Source organism: Lepisosteus platostomus, chromosome 10 (assembly GCF_059453375.1).
Source record: "Lepisosteus platostomus isolate fLepPlt1 chromosome 10, fLepPlt1.hap1, whole genome shotgun sequence".
NCBI lineage: Eukaryota > Metazoa > Chordata > Actinopteri > Semionotiformes > Lepisosteidae > Lepisosteus > Lepisosteus platostomus.
The window spans coordinates 49351470-49374781 of NC_142620.1; the positions used below are offsets into that span (position 1 = coordinate 49351470).

The 23312-nt window shown below is 36.1% G+C and overlaps 1 protein-coding gene across 2 annotated transcripts in view; it reads right to left on the bottom strand.

The window, feature by feature from the left end:
- The window catches only part of il1rapl2 (interleukin 1 receptor accessory protein-like 2), a 299082-nt gene that overhangs the window by 14533 nt on the left and 261237 nt on the right, over positions 1-23312 (bottom strand). For both annotated transcript variants that reach the window (XM_088596851.1, XM_088596850.1), the window contains exons 7-8: positions 4535-4664; positions 972-1117 (exon numbers count right to left, since the gene is read on the bottom strand). In XM_088596851.1, coding sequence (XP_088452977.1) covers positions 972-1117; positions 4535-4664 — 276 coding nt within the window. The remainder of the gene's footprint in view (positions 1-971; positions 1118-4534; positions 4665-23312) is intronic.

A 23312-nucleotide genomic window follows, 5' to 3' on the forward strand; every position in this document is an offset into this window, starting at 1 on the left:
TGTAGCTCTAGGACTTATATTAAGGGGTTCAAATCATGAAGCTTTCTTTACTAATGAATAAATGAAATGCCTACAGGGTCACCAGAGTTTACTGAATGAGTTGTTACTCTTGCATGAGGAGAAAGTCATGGTAAAATGATGGCCCTGAGATAATGAATCAGCCATTTTAAGAGGGTAAGAGGGACCTTTTGATTAATATATTTATGATTGTTGCTTCCAAAAGAAATGTGTTTTACTTCTGGGCTTCCTCACTCACTGTGTACAAACAACATGTCTGCTTACCATTTGCTTTAAATGCACTTTTTTTGTCAATAAAAGTAGTCATAATCTAGACTGATAGGCATGTCTGCATTGGCTAGGTCAAGCAGTTTAACTCGAATGCTAAGACTACAGCACACAGAGAGTAGGTCTGATGCTCACTTTCATAGCAAAAGTCTAAATATTACCTAAATAACTTGAATAACCATAATGACACAGCAGATTTTCTTTCATTTTCAGTATTCTGTGTTGTTGTTGAGCGAGAAAATGGGAAGAAAAGTACTCTTGCTATTCAGAGACTAGCAATTTGCCATCCCATAATTGACCTTGGAATAGAAAGTAAAAACAAGATTTAGCTGGAACAAAATTATAGGCCAATCTTCCCTCAATTAAATATTCAGTGTATGTTTTATACATTTTCTCAGAAATATTCAGTGGTTCTCTGTATATAAAAAATGTTTGGTTTGTTAACCCAAACTCATGGGCTGTTTTACCAGACAGAATTCTGGGATGTTATGAGGAGTCCCCATCTTGCAATCATATGTTTTCTGAAGAAAAGAGGCCAGAGCACAGGTAATTCTAAATTTGTTTCTCTTCTAATCACCTGCCTCATATATCACCTACAGAGTGCTTACCCAAAGGAGTAGGATGTTCCTTCTAGTCCTCAAAACCCTGAGACACATTGCAGAGACATTTCGTTTAACAAATTTTACCTTTTTTTTGTAAAATGACACTGCCATGTCTGCGTCCAATATGGTTCTCCACATAGCAGGTATAATTCCCCATGTCGTTCTCTTCCACTGCATCGAAGGTCAAAGACAGCTCCACCTCTTTTTCCCCCAGGTACTCTTTAAGAACCCTGTTTTGAACATGAGAGTCACAGGATAAAAATCTTTCACCAATAACACAACAACACTGGTCAGCTATTAGACCTGGAAGAGTTCTGCCTTCATAGGCTATTTCACAAAACTTCCAGGGGTTTGCTGCTGAAGTTAATCAGAATTTTCCCACAAGTTTCTACCTCCTGTTCCTAATTCTATTAGTATGTTATAAAAAATACTTTTTATTACAGTCAGAGGAAAGTCTCATTTTTCTAAGGACAACTGCAAAAGACAGATTTCCATGTCCATGAACCCTGCACATTCCCAAAGGAGACCTCTTATTCATCTTTATTGCTAGGACAATTCTAGAGCTGTTGGCTCCTCACTGGACAGTTAAGCAGCCAGCAAGAGGATTATATAGTACATACTGTAGTACATTTTATAATACAAACTCCTTAGTTGGTCTAATTGGCACATTTATTGAATACGGTGGAATAGACAGCTTTTGTTTTTCTTGAATTTAGCCTATTTAAAGAATTATCTGCTCTTAAAAAACGAACTGAGAGGATTTTAATTTAAAAAAAATAAAAAAAGCTCAAAAGAAAGAACACTTCTTGTGTGTTTAGGTCTTTATCTTGCAGTCTTGACAGCGTAATTTCTTCACACAGTACCACATAAAAGCCTTGGTAGTGACCTTTGAAAGCAATCCTTAGCAATTTAGATTTGTTATATTCAGTTTTCATGTAGACGGCGGTTCTTATCAATAATCCACATGCTTGGATAGACTCTGGGAGTCTGCAGAGCACAGTGGCCTATAGGAACTCTACCTTGCACACATGCCACTCAGTGTTACAGCTGCAGATTGATGGCCCTGTTGAATGCTAAGGCCTGACATTGATTTATTGTTTATACAGTGATCACTGGTAGGGAGGTGGAGTGGTAGCAGTGAAATCAAATCTTATCATCTACATTTGTCAGATATGGTTTTGTCAAAGTCAGCGTACTCATTTCCCGTGTTACTTTCCTCAATGGGACGTTTGTTTTGCTAAAAAAAAAGAAAAATGTCAGGCCTTTGATAAAGGATCTCCCATAGGACTCCATCACTTCACTTATAAGAAGTATTGTTTCTGCAGGATTACAAAGATATACCCAGCCTTGATGTTGCTGAGTAATGTGCCAAAGCAAATCATCTAGTATTAATATCCATGTTGTGCTGATTGGAAAAAAAAAAGAAGAGGTTTCTATATTCTTGGTGCAATGGCTTTTCTCCAAACTGCTATGGATTACTACTGAGGTGTATAAAGGAAGAGTGTGACTCCTTGGTAGGCATTTGCTCGTCATACTGTAGATATACTGTAGATATTTATATCAATCTGCAAGCGAAAGAATGCCAAACAAAATTACAAAAACAAAATGTAATCAAACAAGAAAGTGAGATGATTACTGAACTGGACATCCAGGGATATTTTTTCCTTTAAGACACTGATGAAGAACCCTATGGATTTGGGTCACTAATTTGGCTTGCCATGCTTTTCCAGTATAATTTTCAAACACATATTTCCCTTGAAAGGTGGCACATTATTTCTTCTTAAGTTACAAGGTTTCCTTTTTCTCCTTTCATTCACAGTGGGATTTCTAAATGGAACTTTGTAGTGTTTGCAATACAAGATTCTTTCAATTAAAATATCACTGTATATTAAAACTCAGATTCTTTTGTCAATCAAAAGGGATGATAGATTCCTACGTAGCAACACATTTGAATGTAATATTGATTTTTTTTCCTTTTGCTGTATAAGAATTCAAGAAGTTAAGAAAGATTACAAACAAGTGGAGGCCATTTGGCTATTATTCTGTTTTGTTGCTAGGAGCTAAATCATCTGAGGATCTCATCCAGCAATTTCTTGAAGGAGATTTCCTTCAACAACATGGCTGGCCTTTCCAGACTCTGTACAAAAAAGACACTGCAAAGTCCCATTTTAAAATGCGTTTTCACAGAGCTTTCAGTTGCATCCCCTGGTTTGGTTTCACCGTTCATTTGGAAGAAGTACAGTACACTGGTTTGCTTTGTTAATGTCTGAGGGTTTTGAATAGTTGAATCAGGTCCTCTCGTAACCTTTTCTGTTCAAGACTAAAAAGGTTCAGTGCTTTTAGTGTAGAACAATTCTTTAATCCCAAGAAAATATGTGGTTGCTCTTCTCTGGACTGCCTCCAGAGTTGCAATATCTTTTTTGTAATGTGTAACGAAACATGCAATGTATCATCACGGCGCCTCTGGAAAACACATTACATATTGATAAGACAACTCACAAAGTGAGATTTATAATTGAGAATCATTCATTGAGTGCCGTAGTGGAGCAGTTGTACTGAAATCCATTGTGTACTTTATGACTATGAGATGCAACTCAGTGCCCTGGAGGCGTACAGGCTGTTATTTGTCATTTAATAGGTCTGGTTCAATTTACATGACAGTTTTATGTGGTAATTACTAGCTGTGAAAGTTCTATTTTCATACTGAGGTACATGGACTGAAGAGAGATCAAGGTGTAACTGAAAAGAACTCTATAGTATCCTTTAACATTCAACTTAATTAAGCTGTAGTCTTCCCCAGACCCCTGGTGTCAAAGTGTCACGTTATAAAACGATCTGTATTAAGGCCTCCCTGTGACCCCTTCTTTTCTTAAGCCATGCTCAAGAAACATTTACAGCCTTGTTCCCAAGATACCACATGTATTTTCTTTTTTTGTGGTGTGGCTGAAAGAAAAATTCATATCAGTTCTTCATATCAGTGAAGCTCATAACTTTTTCACCTGATAAGAGTGATTGACAGTTTAGGAAAACTTCTATCTAGACTATCAATTCATCACATATATATATATGCAGTGTTCCACAATAAGAAACGTGGAACTATATGGAGTTTTGTCACAGAAGTCAAATACTGCATGCCTGCACTGCATGTTTTTTCTTGTTCCGGACATTCACTCTTGCTGTAGTACCTACTGTAGTTGTTTTTTTAATACAGACTGTGTTTCTTTTATCCATCACAGATAAATGTATAAATACAAAAATGACTACACAAATCGTGGCACGTTCTCCAGCGCTCCTTTGACTACTATTGTCTACAATTATAAATAAACAATGTTCATGTATTCCATTAGGAGGTCAAAAGTTGAACACAGTGTAATAATGGGAGCTATATTTACTTATCACAATTATTACAGGCAGACTTGAATTGAGACCTGACGCCTTACATGTCTCTTTCCTTTACACTCATTGGGCGTGATATTCTTTTAGTTTCTGGGGAAGATAAGAACAGTTCCAAAATCTGTTATCCATTAAAAAATGCCCTTGTGGACTTTCTTCCCATTCCCCCAAAATTTTAGCTTTTAACTTTAAAATTGCTATAGAAATCTCTATTCTCCTTCTTCCCCAGATGTATAAACATTCTCCAGTGGTACCTGACTTCGGTCTCCCTTATGTGACCCTCCAGCTCCTCGACAAATTTCTCTCCTTTCATCCAGTAGATTATTGGCTTGGATTCTCCGCTGTATCCAAAGAATGCCCTGCAGTCTAGGCTGAAAGGCATACCTTTTTGAAAGAAAAGACAAAACAGCACTCATACTACATTCTTCTTAGGTACTGTAGCTCCAGCATAATTTGCAAAAATTCTTAAAAGAACATAAATACTGTACATGCTGTCTATTACAAGAGAACTTGATTTTATGAAAGCAAGGCATTCCTTTCTGGGCACTTAAATTCTGCATGTTAAAATCTTATACAGTAAAAGACTTTTACCCTTTGATATTCTCTGATACTGATTCACATTAATGTAAAATTAATGCAAATTTTAAATTAAAAACAAATTGCCTTAAAAGATGTTACATCAAACAAGAAGCATCATGAGTAACAATAAGATATTTTGTAAACCTCAGAACCTACTGCATAAGGATTTCAGCAAGAGATGTTGTCATCTTAATGATCACATTTAATAGAAAATAATCTAAAAACAATGCTATATCCTTGTATAACTTTTATGTTTTCTTACTCTACACTATGTGAATTAATAAGAATAAAGCTACTTTTTTAGATCTGAAAATGGGCTTGAAATGCATTTAAACATGTAGAAAAAAGCTTTGTCTTTGGTGGTAAGGTACTCTACAATAAGGAAAACTACAATATGTTCACCTACTTTGACAGCTGGAATTTCATTTTATGTAAAAAGTCCTGTCTCTTAATATACATCTTTTAACAATACTTTAGACTTTTCAACAGTTATAATAATATAAATAGGATTATGTTTGAAGTTCTATGAGATAAAATATTTCATTTAACTAAAAAATGAAGTTGGATTTGAAGAAAATCCCAGAAATAGGGAGTAAATATGAGCCCAGGAGATTTTCTTCTAATGAGGAGTACCATCATCTGTGGAGCTGTGGCAAGGCTCAGTATAATGTAGAAGGAAACAGATTAAAGGTTATATTATGGAAATCAAAATTTTGAAATTGACAGTCTCTAAAGCTGCTAATTTGTTATACATGCAGAATTGAAAATGATGGAGTGTTTAATATTTATTATTTTATGATCATTGTTACATATTGCATAATTTTCATGAATTCAAAAGGTGTTTTTATATTATACATAAATATCTTTCTTCGGCCACTGATTAAGCTAAAACAAAGTTTGGGTTAAAAGTTTGGTTACTTTGCTATAGAAATGATCCCAGAATTATATACTCTGCTGTTTTTAAATAATTCACAAAAGCAAACAAAATATATCATACAACCAAAAAGATCTGTAAGTGTTGCTCAAAACATCTTTGAGGCTTTGAAGAAAAAAGCTTTGAAGAAAAATATCATAATAATGTGGTTAATGATTCATAGTGTTTTCAATTGTCACACTCACAAATGTGATGTGAGAATCTATGTATTTTATTATAGTTTTTAAGGATGTCGTTTGTTTGTCTTTTTGGCCTTTAATACCTTTGTAAGTGATTTCATACTTTGGAAAAAAAAACGTTAACATATACGATACAGATATTTTGTTGGATGGTGATATCCTTCTGCTTAAATACAAAACATACCGTACAATATAAAACAAAGGAAATGAATGGGGAAACAACTGACAGATCATAGTTTTTTGTTTGCTTGCTTTCTCCATAAAAATAAACTAAAAAATAAAATTATTTAAAACAAATTCAATAAAAGTCTCATCATGAAATTTAATACTAATATTTACATTGTCTTTGTTCTGAAGAACACTTTAATAGTGCAGCATCTATAAAGGAAAAAGGAAACTGCGTCACTGAAACAACCACACTGGGTCATCCAGAATGGACATAAAGCCAGAAATAATGTATTTATCAGTGTGAATCACACTCTACTTAAACAGCAAAAGCCTCTTCTTAAAGAGCGTAGGAATTCACCCTTGAAACAGTTATTTTAAGGATAGTGGGCTTGTAGATTACATAATATGAATATATTAGATTAAATATTCCAAACATTTATCAAGACAGTATTTGTAAAAAAAAAATCACATATAAAGTAATATGTCAAGATATGCTTTATCTCTAAATTTAGCCTTTATTACCAAAAACAGTTATCCCCTAAATATCTTGCTACCACCATTGCCTAAGCAGAATACTGTACAACAGAAAGCCCTGTTAATGTACGAGAATAGATTGTTACTGGGCGAGATGCCTAGAAATGCTTGTAAATGGAGCATTTCTAACGCACTTAGAAAGAGTTGATGATTATAATAACTGAAACATGCTGTAAACATTAGCAAATCCTCTGGGCTCTAATCAATTACTGTAAAACAAAATGTACAGTAATTACTAAAACATTCTTGCCGTTTAAAGCTGGGTCAGCTAGCAAGATCTTTCCATTGCGGTGTGTGCCTACATTTTGAACTCTCACAAATCTTATTCTCTCTTCCTCCCGACAGGGTTAAGCCTGTAGGCTCTTGCAGGTCTCAGCAGGCACAACACAACACTGAAGCGAGAAAAGACACTATAAAAGGAAACGTTGCGGGCATGCATTTAACTGCGTCTGCAGTTGGTGGCTGGGCACAAAGATTTTCTCAGGTGTTATCAATTGCTTCTCCGAGGTCACCTTGTCACTCTGCTATCTCAAAAGAAGACTGCTTAAGAAAACCTCAGTCTTTTTTTTTTTCAGTTACTGTTATTTCCTTTAATTTAACAAGCCAACTGATTTTTGGACCTCACCAGTACAGACAATCAAGATTGCAAAAAAATAGGAAAAGTGTTGCAGAACAGTGGCAGCCAAATTGCCATCAAAATATGTGTAAAAAAAGACAATCTATCTCATGTTTGCCGATTGCTAACTGAAGCTAAAGCCTTATCTTCTACTTTGCAGCATGCTCTCGGATGACATTCTTAAGCCTATTAAACGCATTCCCCACTAATCATTTTTTTTACAACAAATGGAGTCAGCTATATAAGTATTATTGTTCTGTTTTATTTTTAACTATATCATGCAAAGCATAATGTAGGTGATATTTTGAAAATTAATTTCTTTACATCGGCATTCGTTTTTTTATGGTGATGGTTTGAATAATGAAGTACCGTAGAGACAGAAAGACAGATCACAAGAACTGCAAATCATAAGAAATCAGAAATCACATAAATACTGGAATACAAAAGTCATCCGCCCTTAGCTGTTATATGGAGTTCATAATTGAAGTTTGGGAGGGATGACGACAACCAAGTCACTTTCACTAAATCATAATCGTTCCTGATGTCATTCCCTGAAAGCTATAGACCATAAGCAAATCTCCTTTCTACATCCCTCCTCCACTACAGTACAAGTCCACCTTTGCAGCTACCCGTTGGTTAACACCTCACTCTGTATGGGGGTTCCAGCCTCCTCAGCCAAGAGCAGTAAACCAAATCTAGCCAGCAGCTTTATCACCCAGCCAGTACTTGAATGCGAGACCTCCTGGGAACACTAAGTTTGCAGCTGGAAGGGGGCGCTCACCCCGCGGTCTGTGTGGGTCCTAATGCCCCTGTATAGTGACGGGGACACTGTAAAAAAAGGCTCCGTCCATTGGATGAGAAGTAAACCCAAGTTCCCGACTATCCACGGTCATTAAAAATCCCAGGGCATATCTCGAAAAGAGTAGGGGTGCTACTCTTTCCCCCTGGCCTTTACCAATCATTGCCTCCTAATAATCCCCATCTATGAATTGACTTCATTACTCTGTTCTCCCCCTCACTGATAGCTGGTACTGTATGTGGGGAGTGGACTGGGGCGTCATCCGGGTGGGGGCCTCACATTGGTGATGATGAAGGGGCGTCCCCATTACCTGTAAAGGTCTTTTGAGTGGAGTGTCCAGAAAAGTACTGTATAATTGTAGTGAATTATTATATTATTCAATCTGATTATATGTACAGTAAGTATCCACTAAACATTCTCAAATACATCTAGTTCTTGGGTGTCAGCATTCCTTATAAATGGAAAATATAGAACAAAAATGGTTTCATGGACCAAAATATGATGCTACTCATGGAACCATATGCATTTATATATACAGACACACATATTATTCTACACATATACTGTAATTCTAGATGTGCAAACAGCAAAAAACAATTCAGATCTGGATTTGAGCAACGTACAGTACCAATTCTGTTTGCTTACTTGCATAGTACCTGTGGCTTACTATTAGTCCATTCACTACTGAGGAAACAATGTTCTCCTTTCATTAGAAAGATTTCTTACCAGTATAATGGTAACCTACTGTAGCCTTTCTCAGAGGAAAGAGGTAAAAGTGGGCAGGCAATCTGTTCAGGGCCAGCTGCAATGCTTGGCTTGCAAACCAAGAGTACCAGTGAAGAAGCATGTAGGAGTACAGTATACAGTATATTCCCCAGAACCTAGTTCCTCTCCTCATTCCTCATCATTTGGAAGGAAAGTGTGGGGTCAAGTCTTAAACTGTAGAAGAACACATTGTAAGGAAATGCCTCAGAAAAAAAGAGGAGGCGGAGGGGGGTGGGGGGGTGGGTGCTGAGAATATCACAGCAACATAGGGAGCAGAGAGAATTCTTCTGTAATCTATCAGCTCAGGTAAGTGTCGTGTTGGATATGACCTTGGATTCTTTTGACAGCCATGATGTACTGCAGTCAACAGTCTAATTGCCCTAAATCTATTAGTAGCTAGGAGACTTTTTGTAAGCAGCTCTCCTTGCAGTTGGTTGATATAACTGTCATCACCTTTCAACTTGATGCAGTTCCCAGCTCTAAATTAGCTCTGTGAAGTAATCAAATTGGACTTTTTCATCTTTAATTAGCTATGATTAAAGATCTGACACTTTGGAGCTGTTTCAGCCCTGGGAAGGGTGTGCTAAAAATCGTGGGAGGTACTTGCATCAGCATATGTAATGTTTAGGAGAAACATCCATACATAAATGATGAGTTATTCTGCAAGAACGAAGGAGACACAGTAACCCTGAGAAGTTCTCTGGCTTGATGGCACTTTTCTCTCTGGTTATCCATTTAAACCAATAAAACAACATTTAAACGTCAGCTTTTTATACGAATGCTTCAGGTGGATTCATTTCCAAAAGCTAATGATTTGTCTGAGCTAAAGCAGCATCATTTAATTACCAGTGATGCTGTTCAATTTTAATTCTAAATAATAACAAACTAGCTGAATATCACATTTTCAGCTCTCTTCTTTGGGAAATGGTGAGATGAAGACAAGTCATGACCATATTGCTTGGAATAGATTATAATTGTATATACAGTATAAATAATTGTTACTAACTTACTGAAAGTCAGATAACCTATTTAAATAAACCATAATTTAAAAAAACCAAGACACAAGCAAACACCTACAAAATCAGTGACAGTAACTCTAAACCTTAATTGATTGGATTTAGGATGGAATATATTAAGCAAGGCAGTATTAGGAAATTCAGATATCGATTTTGGTATTTGGTATTTTTAGTATTGGCAGCAGACATAAAAGAAACTAGTCCTATAACAGATATTGGCATAATGTACATCTGGTCATATCTCACAAGAAAATCATCATAAGAACTTGTGTTGAAAAAAACATACCAAACTGACTCAGATTCTTCTATATAAAATTATTTGGAAGGTACAGTACTTTTTTTAGAGGGAATACTGTACATTAATATAAAAAGGAATATTAACATGTGTATTGCAACAGTACATTTATTCCCTGGCAAATGAAATCCATTGGCATATACTGATGAGAACAATTTCCTAGAATAAGAGGGAATCTGGGGTTAGTGCAGGAAAGAAGAAGCCTGCAGTTTCTGAATGAGATACCAAAACAACACCTGACAGAGTGATGAATAATCCATCATTTTACTTAATCTGTTTGTTTCAAACAGACTCTGTACAATGGGGTACTTAAGGCTGCAGATTAGGCGATTACACTTAAAAAGAAAATGTCAGTGTCAGGGAGCCGTAGGGAGTAGGACCTTGCCTCTCCTTCCACTGACAGCAGATAAAATAACTTGAACAATGCCTCACTTACCCAGGCCAGGCCTTGAAATCAATACAAAGTATCTGCATGCATCCCTTATAAGGGGCCAATGAGGCTTATCTTTAGTCAATGTGATATATACTGTTTATGTACATTTGGTGACTTCACCTTCCTTTAGTGCTGAAATGTACATGCATCCACGGTTAAAAAAAAACAAGAAAAATTAATACAGCCATTTTCCTTCATTATCAGAATTATTTTGACAAAGGCAAAAATAAACCCCTGGAACATAAGAATCCGAGCTAAAATAAATAGCCAAGTAATTAAATTAAAGACCTTTTAGGCACTTGCTAGCTGTTTGCTCCTGTAATTGGTTGTTAAACGTAAGACTTTTCCTTTTCTCCTTTCCTAGAAAAAATATTTAAGTGCAGTTGGAAAGTAATTATGTCAAATTAATTTATTTTACTGGCTACATAATTATTTTAGGCTTTTGTTTCAAAGCTGACATTCTGGTCTATTGGCTTGGCAGTATGATTGAGGTATTTGTAAATATCTTATGGAAGTAGCAGGCGAGGACAAGGCAATAATATGGGACAATGAATTGAACATGGAACAACAGAGTTCTTAATACACAGGGAGACTAGAAGAGGTAACAGCATGCCAAATACAGGGAAACAATCATTCCATTAAGCAGGGTTCGACTAAATGACACATGAATTTATTTCTATGTAGGTATATTTACACAGTTGTGAGTATTTAGAAGAGGTTTTCTAGCCAAGTAGTTGAGGAGGAAGGAGTTTCCTACCAAAGTAAATAAGAAACAGTAGTCAGCAGTGAACTGGAGGCAAATGTAAACAATTCTGCCTTTTTAAACCACTTTTTTAAACACTAACCTATTACTCAGCTAATTGCTTTTCAGGGTTGATAATTCCCTATGTTATACAGTAGTAACCTCTTATGTTTGTCTGTGCTCACTAAAAGCTGTTACTTATGCAATTCATATTAAAGGATAGGCACTTTGTATTATACTGTCAACTAAATCTAGGTGGAAATGGTGAAAATTATGTCCAGTGAAACTTTAGGCATTAGTGAATTACTGAATAAATATTTTTGGGGAAAACAGTGGATGAACTCCATGCATTAAATAAAGCACTGCATGAATTAAATCTTCAAAACCGATTGGAGCATCTTAACTTAAAAGCATAATTGTGGGGAGTATGATCTACTACTAACTAAACTGCTTTTAACTATTGCAATGCCATAGAATTTCCAGTGCTGAAAGTGTATTCCACATAAGCTTTATAGAGCTCTAGCTGCATCCGTACGTAATACAGAGTCCTGGAATAATAAAAATTGACAATGACACTTCCTTCCGTTCCCACAGTTCTCTGCGCTCTGGGTGTAGAATTCAACATACTGTACCACAAGGGTACTTTAGGAGTAGAACGTAACAGTGTTCTTTTTATACTCTCCTCAAGGTGTTACTTGGCAACGGTGACTGAGAAATTGTCCACAAAGCTGGAAAGATTTCTTCATTAGCATTAAATCTATACATATTACCAAAGAAGGAGACACTCCAGTTACAGATACATCTGAGGAATCTCTTCAGCACCTAATTAACTATTTCAAGCATGTGTCTAGGATATCTTACTAAAGATATTTTTTCAGAGGTAAATTGATTTTGCCCACAACAATTATTTAGTGCATGAATTCTGCTGCTCTGCAAATTTTCCTCAGGAGAATAGAGATGGCTGCCAAAGAGTCATGGATATACAGAGAATTCAAAGAAATTAATATTTCTTATGGGCATGCCCATGAAGCTGCTTTAATGTGTCCCAGATTTCTGTCGTACAAGTTTCCCAATTAAAATGTGTGCTCTGTACACACCTTCTTGCTTTAACACTTAATGGTAATCTTAAACCAATTCATCTGTAACCTCTCAATGTTTTATTGTAAAGGAGAGGATTTATACTTAACAACAAGAATAACATTTTTCCGATACTGACAGTTTTACAAAATGTTTTCGACTGCAAAATGTGTACAGAGCTCAACTAAAGCTCTCCAGCATTGCTTAGTTCACTTACTCATGCATTAAAAGTCATACCTATACAGGAATCATTTCAATGGAACAAAGACTATTTTTAATCTATGTAATGGAAATTTAATGAAACAATTAATAGGTTTATTCCATGCTGAAAGGAGAAGAAGGAAAATAATGTTTCGGCTGTGGAGCCTTCTTGCTTACACCCGAAGAAGGCTCCACAGCTGAAAAGTTATTTTCTTTCTTCTCTTTTCAGCATGGAATAAACCTATTACTTGTTCCTTTGCAGCCTACGCATGCTGACGCAGCTACCCACCTGAACTACTTCGTAATAAAACAATGCTCACTAAATCAGATTAAATCAAATTTGTTATTTCAATATATTCTTTATATTCTTTAATGTGGGTGACATCACACTGTAAATTCAAAAGTTTTCCATTTCTACTATGAATTATTACATTTGGGATTTGTGATTGCAATCTTGGTCAAGACTGAAAGAAAGTATTGAAATGTAATGCAAAATTAGTTTTTGTAGTAAAACACATATTGTGCTGATTAAAGACAAATTAAATCCAAAAGAGGAAAAGAAAAATGAGTCAGACATATCCTTCAGATTTTGCATGTACAAAATACATGATTTGCAAATGCAACAAAGACAGGTACAGTATACTGTATGTTTAAATGAACTGCGGTTGGATCTTGCATTAATCACAGAAAAAAAACATTATTTTCTGCCACATCTGTGGCATCATCCAACTTCTTTGAGGCTTTTAATGTGAAGATTTTCTTATACTGTAAATGATTGATTTTTGTCAGAGCAGTTTCTGACTTTAGCTACATTATTACTTAATATGTGTTAAGTCTTATACAAAGAGCTGACCAAGGTTACATGATTTTCTGATGATATAATAATCTTCCCTGAACACTTTGTGATCATTCTATCTCTTTTTAATCCTTTGACCAGATATGTCAGCCGCTATCAAATTCTCATTTCAAATGACAACCTGGAGAGCTACCCAGGTTATCTAACTGAAGTACTTTGCTCAAGGGTAGAGCAGCATCCCACCTTTATTGATGAGATTTCAACGTGCAGAGCTGTGATTTGTTTTATCTTTCAAATTGTACCAGAGGAAAATTGGCTCAGACACCCAGAAACTAATAAGAAAGAGAACTGTTGTCTAGTTTCTCTTTTTGGCATCTATCTGTAATTAGAACAGAAATCCATGCAAACAATGTCAATAAGAGCATCTAGAATAAAAATATACCCCAATGAACCCAGCCAGCTGGGAGAAGGTACTCATTTCACAAACTTCAGTAAACACCACTGAACTAAACCTCCTACTGAAGAGAAGATTTGACAGATATGCTTGTGCAGGAATATGCTTGTTGCTGAACCGATCATATATTATGTTAAGGTTGGTTTAGAATCGCTCAGTATGACAATACTATTCTGCGGTGAAAACTCTAAGTATCCAGCCATTATATGTCATCAGTTGTGCTCACTTCTTAACTATAAATTTTATCTTGATTAATTTGTTATCAAGCTTCTCTAAATAATAATGTTTAGCAAAAAAGAAATACATTTTTATTTGGAACTACATTAGCACAATATATTCACTGGCATTTAAAATGGGCACAAGGACACATACTGCAACCCTTCAGAAAAGTGTAATATGTTTTTTTCCTAGTAGGCAGTGTTTTTAACACATAAAATAAAGTCATTGCTTTCTCATTTAGGTCTAAAGCATATTGTTATTGATTCATATGGACATCTTTATGTGTGTCTTTTATACAGAAAGTCATTATCACACACTCAAATATTTAATGTACAATAGTGAAACCCTGTCAATAGCTTTTATGGGAACATACTGGGAAAAAAAGATTTAATTATCACTCAGAAACAACAGCTGAGTTTTCTAATTTTAACATTTTATTCAAAAATTAACGGTGTGTATACTGTAGCTGACAGGCTAAGTTCCTAGACTTTCTCAACCTGTCTTGTCTTTGATAACGAATCTGCAGTGGCTCCAAGAAAAAACATTCTCGGATCTTGAATGAAATCTGTGCTCAATGTTTGCTGGAGCTAACCGGAGCTCTGCTCCAGTCCCTCTTGATTTTAGACTGTCTGTATTCCAGGACTCTCTAAGCACAGCACTGTGACAGTGTTATAGACCGCTTTGAGATTTCGATTACCACAGATTCTGAAGCCATATTGATGAGAGGTCCATCAAAGTGGAAATGTTTCAAATGTACAACAGGCCTAAAATAGCATATGGGAATTACTAATTAAAATATTTTTTTTTCCAATTTAGTTAGTCTCTTATCAAAAATGGTGGCTTGAAAATGCATTAAATGTGTGTTACATTGCTACAGTATACGCCTACGATGATTAAGTGCTCCCTGGCCTTTCTACCTTTGTTCACATGGAGCTCTGGCACCTCGTGATTTAGAAATGAGGGATTGGATGACAGTGAGATGAGACTGAGTAACGACTCATGCAGAAACAGTTTGGCATGACGACGTAGAAGTTCAGTTTCTAAACAAACCAGGAATTAAAAGGGACAGAGCAAACAGCAGGCGGAATCTGTAGAATAAAAGGCTTTTTGGTCGGCAATGATTTCGATTTCCTCTTGATGTACTGTATCTTTGATTTTGTTGCTTATTGAAAGGCTCTCCCTGCAGTGCTTGGAGTGGCATATGCTAATGAATGTGCATCATGCGGTAAATACCCTTGCAGGCACTGATGAAGCAAACATCTGAGGCCGGGATACAGAAAGCCAGGGGTTCAGAAGGCACCATCTGCGTGTTGGGCGACAGCTGCCCTGTGGTGAGCTTTTGGTCATTCACCTCAGCTGCTTACCATAGCACCTGGTCATCTGGGCAGTCAGACTGGATCTTATCGAGAGAGGTGTTTTGGGGCGTTCGGCCTTATGAATATTACAAATTAAAGTGCCCGTGACCTATGCGCCTGATTAGAGAACTAGAAGAGGGCTTTACCAGAGCCTCTGGCTGATGAACTGACATCCATTTCCTGAGTTCTGCCAGAGAACTGATGCCATGCAGTCTAGCGAATTTCTGGTTTCATTATTGTTTTTTTCCTCAGCTACAATTTTAGCTCATTAAGTTAGCTTTCCCTTAGAAACAAACACACCACTTATTCAATCTGTTATACTTCTATGGTATTTCAAAGGCATGATTATGGGATATAAACAATCATAAGCTATAGTTAATTAGCTAACTTGAAGACATTAAAACCACCAGCGGAAGCATTTTCGGCAGTTCATAAACAGTAATGGCACTCGACTGTAAGAAGAAGAGTAAGGATCAATAGATTAATAGGAAATTTAAACTAATGAGAAGAAAAGCAGCTCTTACAGTCATCTGCCTCATTACTGGTATAGCTGAATGCAAACCGTTTGAAATCACAATTAGACGGGAATTATAGTTTATAAGAGGAAAGCACTCCACTGAGAATTCCCATTTTCATTTTTTTATTAAAGACATCATGACTTATTAAGACACAATGAGATTTAATCACATGAAGGGTGAGAGGCTTTGTTTCTGACTTTATACTACAAGAAGGAAAGAAAAGAACCGAAGCAAACAAAAAATGGGGGTCATATTTTCAAGGATACAAGAAACTTTTACACATTTATTGCACTACTTCTGCAAAAAAACCAAAAACAACTACTTTTGTTCTACCAGGGCTTTATGTCAAGAATAGCAGAAAAGCTTCACCAGGGTTATCACTGCAGTTCTCCATCACACATACAACTACTGTAAATATTGCTTTAAAATTTCCAAAGGGCAGTCTATTTTAAATTGTGTAAGTCTGTGAAACTAAGAGCTGAATATAGAGCTCCACAAAGTTAATGGCAGGTTCTTTGGTTCTATATTTATTCCTGGCAGTCACAAACTTTCATCTTCCAGTCATTCACACAGACTCTTTGTGTTGGTTTTGCCTTGTCATTTGGAAGCAATATAGTTCAGAACTTCCATGGGTGAAAGATACAGAATGTTGTTCTTGCTACTGTATGTGTCCAGCTCATTGCTCATTTTAGTTTCTTCAGCCTACCAATGATACAACATACGTTTTGTTTGTTCTCTCATCCCATACTATTTTTTTCGATCTCCTACTGTTATTTTCTGCAAATACTGTTCCACGTGTCTTCGTCTTACTTGTATTTTTGGAAACATTGCATGTGATAGAAAGTGTACTTTGCCTGGAAACTTCTCCTGAGGCACAAAGCTTACGTTTCTGTTAGGACTGTCTTCCAACAGCACTTCTTACAATCATGTATAACACAGTACATGCTGTATGTGTCTTCTTTTCAATAAACTGCTTTGCAAAGGCCTGTTTTTGTTAATATTTACAGTACATTATCAGCAAACCAAAATTTATCCAACTGAAAAGGAAAACTACCTTGAGCAACCTGTGTCTGACCTCAACTCCCTTTCTTCTACAACGTTCTCCTTCAATCTCTTCTTCGCCTTTCCCTTTATTAATCACCTTTTTTAACTCATGATCAAAACTGACATCCTAGCATGGACCTGCTCTCATTTTCTCCACACAGATGCAGAGGCGTGGTTAACTGGCAGATGAGAGTTCTAGAAATATTTATCCTAGAAGCATCCAGTCTACAGGACAGCGACTGAGGGACAAAACCATTTTAGGACCCACAACTGTTTGGCGTTGGACGTAGCAGGCAGTGGCAGTGATGTTGTAATGTAGTGTCATCACAGACAAAAAATAGTGAGGACTCCAAAGTTCACTGTTGAACATCCTCAGCAGCTGTGTGGTAGCTGCTTGCTCATAGATTGGAAAAAAAAAACACATTTTGGATATATCCTGATAAGTCCCTGTGAGACCATAGTACTGTAAAAGAATCCACATCTTCGATTAGAGATTATACCCAGTTTGAATCTTCTCCATGCAGTTATATCTTTAACACATCTATAAATCTTATTGATTAATTAATTTATCTCCCACACATCATCCCATGAGATCTTATTGGTAGATGTAGCAAAGATCTTGGTATCAAGTTGTTAATAAGCTCAGAGTCTTGTAAAATTTTAAAACCACGTAATTATACAGCGTTAGAGTGGGGAGATGTACAGTAGCAGCATAAGAGTAGCAATTGAACAAGTAGAGGTTAATTCCATGATGAAAAGTTAAAAAATATATTTTTTTCACTTTCAGTGTGGAATTAACTTCTACTTGCAGATATAAACTGTTTTTAAAAAGTGTTATTAGTGAGAATTTCTAAAAAAAAAAATGTATATATTCCATTGGTACTCCACATGCAAAGTACAGTATCTAAGGCAGATTATAATATAAAAAGTAATAAAAAAGGGAACCTGGTAAATTAAAAACAGAGTTCAACTCCTGGAAGCTAACAATGTCTGAGGAGGCCATTCACACTAAACAATTATCCAAATGAATACCTTTATCTGAACATGCTGAAAAAATATACATCTGGTTTCCAGACAGAAAAAAAATATATCACATACAAGTATGATTTTGCCATTTACTTCTGATACCCAATCAGTTTTCAACAGCCTGCCAGATCACAATTGAGTTAGCTATAATCCAACCTAATCATATAGTATATATCTTCATGGAGAAACCCTAAAATGAGAAAAAATCTTAAAATCAATAAGACTGTACTAACATCTTTTCGATTGCTTGTCATGAATGAGATGAGGAGGCATCCACCCACAAGTTTAGAGAGTATAGCCAAAAAGCCCGATGTTACAATTTAAAACTGGATACCTTAAAACTGCCAACTCACTCAGCACATTAAAGAATCACCTGTATCATGCCTGTAAGGCTTTAAGAAATGTTCAGTTTCTGTAAAAAACTCATGGTATGCCTATTTTTATTGATCATCTTTAAAATCGATATAAATAACATATTTGAACAAAGAGGGAAATTAAAAGGGTAATAACACAGTTTATTAGTAGTTTAGTATCTAGAAGTGGATTTAAAATATTGATCATAATGACATTAATACAGTATGTATTAAACAGGAGACATAAAAACACACTATACTAAGTCCAAACAATATGGTAAATTGTTTAGTTATTGTGTGTAATATTTTAGCTTATTTTTATATTCTACTGTTGTATTTTTTGTTGTATTTTATGTTAAGAAAAACTAGGGAGATAGCTGTCAAACTGCTTAAAATAAAATCAAATACAGTAACAGCCTGACACAGATATTAGTTTAGACAGTGCTAAGAATTTTTTTTTTTGCTGTATTTTTCTAGCCAGAAAAATCCAATTAGATTACAGTGGTAATGAGAAAGAAAGGGAGATTCTCACATAATTTGAAAATGTCATTCAGATACGATAACTTTTACTTTCCCCGGTTTTTAAAATATAACAACAACAATAATAAAAAAGATTAGATGCCATTTTTGCAAAGGTTAATTGTCTACTCAGGCTGTGCAACTGTTTCTGCGGAAGACAAGATTGATAAGACAATATAATCCGATAGTCCACATATCTTCCTAATGAAAGCTCAGCCTCTGTGCTGCCAGAAAAATTCGTTTCTATTTTTTTCCCAGACGAAATACCATCAGAATGCTGCTTTGTTTTGCCTTCACTTCCGCACCTAACATGGCCTACAGGAGGAATCATTCACTGGCCCAAGAAACACATCCCAACACACACTCTGCTCCATTGCATCGCTGACCCACATCTCTCACAATCAAATCACCTATGCAGGAGCTGGAAGCTTGACACAAATGGCTGGATCCAGATTCTCTGAGCCAAAGTTTCCAAAGGCAAAGAGTGAACCTTGATCCGGAGTTATGGAACAGGCCTCCGAATGTATTCTCTGACTGAGAAATTTGAGAAAAGCCTATCTACAGCAGAGATGCCTCGTTAAACAAATACCAGTACAGAGAGCTCTCATCTTGTTTTATTACTATATTCAGATAAAGGAAAAAAGAAACATGACATGCAGAATACTGGTGCAGAAGATAAAATACAACTACTTTATTACTTTACCATCACAGTAGAAGCACCAGCCTAAATGTCAGATCTTTCACTGTGTTTTTAAACAATAACATTACGTACACTACAGTAAATTGTTTTTGCCTTCTGAGATAGTCTTGCATTGTTTCTTTTCATTTTTGATTTGGCTGCAATTTGAATCCAGGGCTGATGATTGATCCCTTATCATATACTGTATTTTGTTTTTGGTTCTGTTTGGCTTTTGAAGAGCTTACAGTGGATTTAAAACACTGCAATCCTTTTAATTCGTTTGTTACAGTACATGTGCATGCCTGAAAGGTATATACAGTACGTAGACATCACTAGTGTATACTTAAAGATGGACCCACACAGGAAAACCTTAATCATGTTTTATTAGAGCTAAATAATTTTAATTCTGGAAGTATAAACAATATACTAGTTCTCTGATTTGAGTTTAATGACCCGATTAAAAGTAATCAATAATTTGAATCACATCCAAAAGTAGAATGAGAAAATACTTATTTGTTTTACTGATGTCACTAAACAGTGTCAGAACAGAAGGAAACAATTCACTTAAGGGGACGTTTTTCTTGTTCAATGAATGAAAAGATAGCTTTGTTTATGGAGCAACTGTTCGCAATAATATTCAGTGTGGGGAACTCCTGACCTACTGTAGTTGTGGATTCAAAACCCCTACTGTAAGTACTGTATCTGTAAGAAAGAATAAGTTGTTAAAGGGAAGTTGTACTAACTATTTTATATCCAAGAGAAAGGTTTCCCTAACCAAGCTCCCTTTGGCAATTCAGAATAGAGATCCCATTTCTAATTTCAAGATCACTTAAATACAGAGGTGTGGTTAGGAATGTGTTCGGATTTTAAGAATGCATAATATTCACACAATGAAATTGCTAGCCTCCAAGGTTTTTACAGCTTTAAACATAATAAGAACCAACTTCTTTCAAGAGGGTATGGCTCTGGGAGAGACTGATAATGTTAGGTAATAAATTCATATACAGAATATAGATTTCACTGCTGTTATTTGAGTGAGGAGTTAAAAAACAGTTATAGCACATACTGTACATATGGAAATCAAAGTGTATCTTTACTAAATAATAGTACAATAGTAATGGAATAGATTGTTCAAATTTAAGTTTCAAGCTATTACCTATTTTAAGCTGCTTTTTATTAAATTCAGTGCATTAAATTGTGTACATATGAAACTAGTTTTGTAGTGGAAAGCAATTGCTGTAAGTTGGCTTTGCACTGAAGTTATTGAGATATACTTGAGATATGGGGACATGAGATGCTTCAAGCATGAATGAACTGAGGGATCACATACAGTAGCAAGTTAGGTAAGGTCTATCATCCAAAATGTTCATATTTCACATCAATGCAGAAATATCATTCTTTTAGTGGCTACATTACTTCCAGTGGTTACAAGGAAGTATTGTAAAACCTTTGACACAATGCTGTTACACTGATACTTTCTTTCCATTTTCTGACAAAAGTCATCTGGATACACAATGACAACAATAATAACAACAACAACAATGTAGATCTTGGCTGGTAAATGTCCCTACATTTTGTCAGGAACAAAAACAAAGGAATGTACTATTATCATATTACATAACATGTAGAAATTACACAAAGTTCAGGGGTGACAATCATGACAATCTACTTTTGTATTTGCTATTTATTGTTTGATGACAGTGAAGAATGATGTCCCTATGCTATAATATTTATAAGGCTAATTTCTGGAAGCCACTTGATATCTAAATAAAACTAAAAACTATCCATGAATACGATAACCATATGTATTAATGTATTATAGATTTGGAAAACACAAACTGCTTTATCATTACTTTCAACATGTAAATGAGCTATTTATTCAAGCGTCTAGACAGGCAATTCAATCTTCGCGTATGTTTAAAAACAGCAATTGAAAACAAAGTGTGGAAACACAAGTGTCATTTCAGATCCCCAAGAGACTAAAGAGGAAAAGAGAGGATAACACTGCCTTGTAGTTACAAGTCTCCCTTTTACAGTTATTTGAGTCCAAGAATGATGCATTGTAAGCAAGCTGAAAGGAGTCAAAGGATTATGGCCTTAAAGTTAAAACAATATTTGACAAATATAAACAACCAAATGTCAACATTTTTGTTTTCTACATACATTTAAAAGACACAAAACTGAAATAATAGAGTCAGTGGAAAAAAACACCAATGTAAAGCCATTAAGGGTTAGGGTTAGGGTTAAGGCCACCAGAACCTGTCAGTAAAGCCTTTATGACCCATGAGCATAAAGTCTACCAGTGTCTGGAATTCTGTGGTGGGATTCTGCATCATTCTTCCATTAGAAAGTCTCCTAACTTACAGCTAACTGATGGAAGTGAAACATTCCGTCTTAGGCATCATTCCAGAACATTCCACAAATGTGTGGTCAGACTCAGATCTCGTGACTGAGAAGGCCATGACATATGGATAACACCAGTGTCAGGCTCATCAAACCAGAGCTCTGTGGATTTTGATACTGTCCTCCTGGAAGACACCTCTCCAGGCAGGTAAGAAATGCTGCAACACAGGGGGAAGATGATCACAAAGTACACGTTATATAATGATTAGCATTGACCTTGCAGTCTAAGAAACTGAGTGCAACCAAACCACAGAACGAAAATGTGCCTCCCAACATTTTAGAGCCTCAAGAACGCTTCACTGTTCTCAGCACTCAAGGCTGTAAAGTTCTTAAGGTTGGCCCCACACATGCACTCATCTGTCAAGAAACATCGTGAAGGTTGATTCATCTGGCCAAATCACATTTCTCCACCGCTCGGCAGTCCACTGCTGTCAAGGATGTCGGAAAGGGCATGCCGTGGAATGGCGGGAGAGCCAAAAAGATCCAATGCGTAGCGGCAAGACAGGGGTTAGCCCGGGCTCAGCAGGTCAGACGATGTCGAGTAGAAACCTATGCCCTCAGGATGCGGAGGTGACGACCAGGTGCTAGGCGGGTCTAGACGGGTGACCCGGAAATATATAGCCCCAAACAAACACATACTGGATGGACAAGCAAAGCACAGGGAAACTATGGAGACGTAGGAGCGCCCTCTAACTGTAGAGGGCGTGACAACTGCCTGTGTTCTTTGCACCACTGGACTTGTAATGCACATTGCCAGGTGTGATGAGTTGTTTGTACACTGCAATCTGACTATGATATCCTGTTCTGTTGAGTTCTCTGCAGACCGTTTCTCGTTTTGATTCAAGTGGCTGCTTGTGCCACAGGTTGAAATTTGCAGTTAAATGATCTGCAGTTGTTGTCTGTTTTGCATTGCACTTTGAATTAATGCACAGATATCAGGAAACTGGAGTAAGTGATTCTGGCCACTGCTGTCATTGCCACACTTTCATACTGTACATAACTCTAAGAATGCTAGGGTTGTAGTTGCTTAATTAAAACATGAGCCACACCTAGGTGAAAGGTTTACTTTCAATATACTAGACATTTAGCATTTGTCCAGGTTTCCATTTTTTGTCCACTACTTGTAGATTAAAGATACTGATAAATTCCATTATTCTGAATGATTTGAATTAATAATATGTCAGTGTATGGCAATCAAAGGGACAAGCACAGGTTAATTCCAGGAAGAAAACCAGAAATAAAGAACACATTGTTGTGTTTTTATTTCTACGTTGTATGATATCTTGATATTAAATTATGTGGTCTGATTTTGACAAATTATTATGAAA